The 6,000-nt window shown below is 40.0% G+C and overlaps 1 protein-coding gene across 1 annotated transcript in view; it reads left to right on the top strand.

Moving 5' to 3' along the window:
• The window catches only part of LOC133356803 (sugar phosphate exchanger 3-like), a 29,160-nt gene extending 23,418 nt beyond the window's left edge, over positions 1 to 5,742 (top strand). The window contains exons 15-16 of the mRNA XM_061574497.1: positions 1,278 to 1,414; positions 2,163 to 5,742. Of these exons, the coding sequence (XP_061430481.1) occupies positions 1,278 to 1,414; positions 2,163 to 2,169 (144 nt within the window). The 3' untranslated portion in view covers positions 2,170 to 5,742. The remainder of the gene's footprint in view (positions 1 to 1,277; positions 1,415 to 2,162) is intronic.
• The last annotated feature ends 258 nt before the right edge of the window (positions 5,743 to 6,000 follow it).

Consider the following 6,000-nt stretch of genomic DNA (forward strand, 5'->3'; position numbering starts at 1 on the left):
TTCATTATGAACATTAGCCTAAAAGAAAGAGCCACGTGAAGTTTGCATTCATACAAATCAAACAATTGTTACACGCGCACCATTAGATGAACATATCGCAATCACAGTCATTTTCCTTGGATATATATTTCAGTAATAATTTAAACACCACAATAACATACTAATATAATTCATTGGAATTGCAATTAGCATCCAAGCTAAACTCACATCGGGTTTTTTAATGATTCAGTAGAGATGCCTAAGACTCATTGAGCCAGATGTTAGCAGTCCATCAAAAATCCACTGTTGCCATTGTTAGCTTACACCCTTGTAAAAGATACACTGTGTCTCAGTGGCCCATAGCAGTTTATAAATGAGACTACCTATGCATACTGAATATATATGCATTACATATGTCTTGAGTCACAAATATAAATGGTATTTTACCTCTTGATTGACCCATATTTTGTTCTAAAAAATAAATGTGGTAAATAATTTTAAAACAGTTATAAATATGATTTATTGAAACAAAACAGAATTAGACAAAGTAATTTCGTGTATTTTTTAAAGTAAGTCATTGGATTCATCATCATAACCAGCTATGACGATTCCACTGCTGGATGAAGGACACCCCAAACCGTTGCCATCTTTTACGGACGTGTGATGTACATCAGCTGATTTCATCGCTATATCATCGTGGTTTGACTGTCATACGACAAACATTACTGTCATGTGGCAGAACAGTGGGAAACTGCGGATCAGGGGTCACCTGACATGACCTCAACTCTGTAATGTCCTCTTCTTTTGATGACTTTTTCCGCTTGCGGCAGAGGTTTGCACTTTGAGCCCAGTGATGACCCTGGTTAATATTGTGGGTTCGTTTAGCAAAAAAATACGTTGCCGTTTGCTTCACAGTGACCATAAAAGATTCTGTGATGTCATTAGACAAAAGTAGGCCATGTGCAGTTACACGTTTGAAAATTACCTAATTGGGAAAACCCACATCGCAGCATCGCCAATTACTGTGAACCTCTCCATACTATACTTGTCTGTGAAACACAGAGCCTTCGTGATGGCTTTGTGCAATGGGAATGGCGTGAAAGCCAACCGTACAAATGATTTGATTCGATTCTGTGGACCGTTTTCCTAACACGAATGGACACTGTCTCGTAACATTTGGCCTGATAGCTCAGTCGGGATACAGTTGGAGACGGAGGAAAAAGCGGCGTTAAGTTTTGATGGCAGTGTTTTGCTTTTTGTATTTTCTCAATGTTTCTGCCCTTGCACCATCCACACAGACGCTGCTCACCATCGTCTGCCTGCTGCCCCTGGTCATTCGTGAGGTCAGAGAGCTCATCGCCTCCAGTCGCGTCAGAAGGGACAACACAGGAGCAGCAGCAGCAGCAGCAGGACTGCTGATGGACGGCAGCAGTGTGTATGTATTTATGTTGAATTTCTTTCGCACCATACGTAGCCAACCGTCTTAATCGGAGGTATCGGTGAAGGACAACAAATTTAACACAAATAGGAGTTCTAAAGAAATACATTTTCAATTTAGATTTAAAAGTGCAAAAGCTCCAGTGGTTTCCTAATATCAGTAGGAAGAGCGTTCCAGAGTTCAACAGTGTGGTTTATATTATTGGTTCTTTCGGTAAAGTCACGTAGAAGGGAAACAATAAAATAATAAAAATACAAAACAATAAAAAACAATTTTTTCAAATTTTCTTGCTGTGTTTTCCACACCTGATGATGATTGCTTGTGTTGCAGTCGAAACGTCGTGAGAATTTTATTGTTTTATATTTTTATTATTTTATTGTTTCCCTTCTACGTGACTTTACCGAAAGAACCAAAGAGTATAAATGCAGCTCTTTAAGGGCTGCAGTGCGGCTCTTGAAATTCGAAAAAAATGTCTCGTGTTATTTTGGTTGCCGACCCCCTGACCACGGAAGTCCATTTCACCGCGCGAGTTCAGTTTACCATGGGCAGGGCTTGGCAACCTCCGGCTCCGGAGCTGCATGCGACTCTTTAAGGACTGTTTGCGTGACGTTATTGATTAAGGACCACCATCTCGTATTCGCGTGCGTTGTGGCTCTTGAAATATTGTTTTTTTTACCGAATTCGAAACAAAAAAGCCTCTTGTTGTTGTTTTGGTTGCCGCCCCCCTGGCTTATCCCAATCCTAGCTCTTGACAGCAGCTGTCAACCTGCTGCGGACCAGGAGTCCCTCATACACTTGGCCTCCTCTTCCCACGAGGCACCAGCGGAGAGTCAAGTGTCAAGCTGATCATTATCCTCCTCAACCGTGATCAGTCCACTGCTGGATGAAGGCCTCCCCAAGTCGTCGTCTTCCCCTCACGGTCCCGCGATACAACAATCCACTCGGCACCTGCACACGAGCCTGACGCATCGCTCCATCTCCACGGTGGATGTCCTCATGGGTGCGTTCCTTCCTTTGGCTGGTGCTCCGTAGTTATTTTCGCCCACCGGTCTTCGTCTGTTCTATCGACGTGTCCTGCCCAACCGCCATATTTCTTTGTCTAAAACGTAGAGAAGATACACGTCACCAAATGCCACCATGCCACAGTAGGCGCTGCCTTCAAATGCAAGTAGCCCAGCCCTTGTCGAACGTTCCATTGCTTGTTTGCTTCAACGTGAAGTCATCCCATTGGTACACAAACCTTTTACAAAGAGATGTGTATATATCAATGCATTGATGTTATGCACATTTTATTGTACTGTCTTGAATAACACTCAGGATTAGGGAGGTGTTTAAATCCAAGATTGATAATATAAACACAATGCATCTGGCAATGTTTTTGCCCATCCCGGGTTTTGTCATCACGGATTTGACCATTCACCCCTAATTATTGAGGTATAGTTCGCCAATTGCGTCCCTGTGGCTTGGCCATCCACGGTTGGCCACGAGTTTCCTGGATACATTGTAAACAAGTACTCTTAACTGCATTGCTCAAGAATACACATGCCATCTTGTCCTCCCATGCAGCCGATTGCGGGTTGCAGTTCACGTGTTCCCAGGATCCAGTGAGGCAGTGTGATCAGGTTTTTACGTATAAGTTTACGGTATCGTGCTGTATGCTGCGTTAATTGTTATTCTGTTCATTTACTGTACAAGTTATATTGAACACTATAGAAAATATGAATAATATTTTACATAAAGAATGCTTCGTGTTTCACTTTGGGATTAATGTAGAGTAACAGAACAAAAGGAGGGGTGGTGGGTGTCATATTACAAACTCTGAACCAAACCATATTCTTCCCACATGCCTTTGAGTTTGCGGATTGTGGATTTGCTGATTGCGGCGATTTTCCAGAACGTAACCCCTGCGATGAGCAAAGTTTGGGTGTATTTGCATTACCTGTCGCGATGTTACGTATAATGCTGTACGGTATTTTTCAATTCACCTTATTGTAAGTTTTCTCACTTGAAGCACAATACTTGAAACGCAGTGATTGTTTTGAATACATCACGTGTGCAATCGTGACTCCTCGTGTGCATCGTCACAATGGTATCGTGATGATATAATGGCGATTGCTCATAGCAAAGTTTACGAATACTGGAGGTTTGTTTTGTTCTGAAGCGGTTGTGTAATTACCGGTAATGAAACTTGCATTTTAAAACATTTATTCTTCTATTTTTTTCGTGTTCTGTGCATTGAAATTATAATTATCATTCTTTTGATCAGAAATTATTTTCAAACACTGTATCTTTTACTAGACTCGCATCTTGGTGATAGTTTATTTGCATGCATTTTTGTTGTTGTGTGAAAACGGGGCAGCTCTTTCCATTACGAACAATGGGGGAAACTGCCAAAGCGCGGTGCGTTTTAACAGTTTCGGACAGGCGTCGTTCTATCCGGCAGTGTGATCTATCTGTCACTGCATTTTTTTTTTAAATATAGAGGACTGCGTTGATACATCCAACACCTTGAATTACACATGAAGGGTCACTGCCGCTGCTGAGGGATTTTTTAACTGCATCGTATTGTTTTTTCATGGGACGGCTTAACCCGTCCGCAGCAAAACCTTTCGGTTTAACCATGTCGAGATGGTTTAAAGGAAAACGCCGCCAATACAATAAAGTATCTATTATCGTGTAGATACAGTACAATGATTTGGAATTGATATGTGGGTGGGGCCACAATGATTTGACCTTATTTGTATCGTTCAGACCCCCCCCACCACCACCCACCCGATGCAGCCAAACAAATGAGTCACGTGTGCAAGCGTTTAAATGCGCCAGTGATCTATTTCAGCTGATGGGTAAGTTGGAGAAGAAGTCTTGCAGCCAAATGTAGGCATTATACATGGAACATACTTAAGCTAGGTGTGTCGTGCTGTCCAATAGTGAGGTTAGAAGATTCGTGTATTGTAGTTGCCTTTATTTAGCAGGGAGGTGAAACGTAGGCCTGTTGAGACACATGATTCATGCAAGGGTGACCTTGGTTACATGAATTCATTTAGAATACAACAGTATTTTAAATCCAGACGTTAACTATTTAATGCAAATTCATTAGCAGTTAAGAAGGTGAATTGTACTTTAAAAATTAATGTACAAGATGTCATTTTTAATGAGTTATATTCACTGCAGTGCCATCCATAGTAAACGTTTTAGTAGTACATTTCAGTGATATCATTGGATATCATTAGATATTACTGCAGGTTACTTAACATGCATTCTCATTCACATAGCTTCAGTCGTGTGAGATTGGCTGATGATATACACAGATTTGGTGTGTAGCTATGAGATTATAGCAGTTTTTTTTGTTGCATCTTCCTTTAAACCTGTCACATCAATAGCAATACGTATTCGTCACCAGAATAATTTGGTGAGTAGAAATGAATGGTAAGTGATTACATATTGCCGGTCTGCAGTATACTACTGTATTAGCTCAAAAATTGAATTGAGTGAGCATAAATCGTGTTTGTGGATACTTGATATCGTCTGGCCATTTTTAAAATAGCAAACGTAATTATTTCAGTGGATGCATTACTGTGGATGCGTACTGTACGCACCAATAATACTTGGGGCCATACATACGGGTTATATTAATATAAATTAAGGCAAATGATTAATTTTATAGGTCGAATTGAGGATCAAAAAAATATATCAAAACAGGAAAAAATGAAAATATAGGAATATCATTTGGAGTATGTTTTAAACAATTTATGTTTACTTCGTGCTTGTATTCTGTATAATTGGCCAAACCCCCCAAAAAATAAGATCGTGCACGAATCCTATTGGTTGGGGAAAACCTAAGTGTTAAAATATATGCATTTGAATGAATTTTAAGACAATATTCTGGATATGCGTTTGTTCTATATAGAATTAACAGGTAAGATATCCTTAGATGTTTTGTTCAGCCACAGAGTTTAATTAATGACTGTTATGAAGTGGGTACTGTCAATAGCAATAGATTAACGCGGTATGGATGTATGTATGTTGAACTTTTTTCCCAGAGTACGTAGTCAACCGTGCGAATGGAATGTGCAGGTGGAAGGACAACGAACTAAACACAAAAAGCAGTTCCAAACAATTTTTCAACCTCGATTTAAAAGTTCATAGCTCAAGTGGCTTCGTATAATGTTCTAAATATGTAAAAAAAGTCGGGTTCTTTCAAAGCACATTGTTACAATGCACACCAATGACAGTTGAGTTTTTCATGGACTCAAGTATCATACCCATTTATGTGTTGTATCATCTTGAAGGTAAAACTTACTCAAAACATACGGTTATGATTAATAGCAAGTCGCAATGGGTGTGTTCTTTTTACAGTTTATAAGTACTATACTCTCGGAGTACGTGCTTTACGTTCTTGTGCCTACATGTCATTAACGCTAAACACCAGTTTCTACATCTCACGCATCGATTCATCGATGGAAACATGATTACACTCGTGATACAATCGTGTGCACGATACATCAATCACAGTATTTTCTATTTCGTATGTGATCACTTCACGTTACCCCTGCAAGCACGAGAGAGTCTGATTATTACCACAG

The sequence above is a fragment of the Lethenteron reissneri genome, chromosome 55, assembly GCF_015708825.2.
Source record: "Lethenteron reissneri isolate LAM-NWPU_2019-01 chromosome 55, ASM1570882v1, whole genome shotgun sequence".
In the NCBI taxonomy this organism is placed as follows: domain Eukaryota; kingdom Metazoa; phylum Chordata; class Hyperoartia; order Petromyzontiformes; family Petromyzontidae; genus Lethenteron; species Lethenteron reissneri.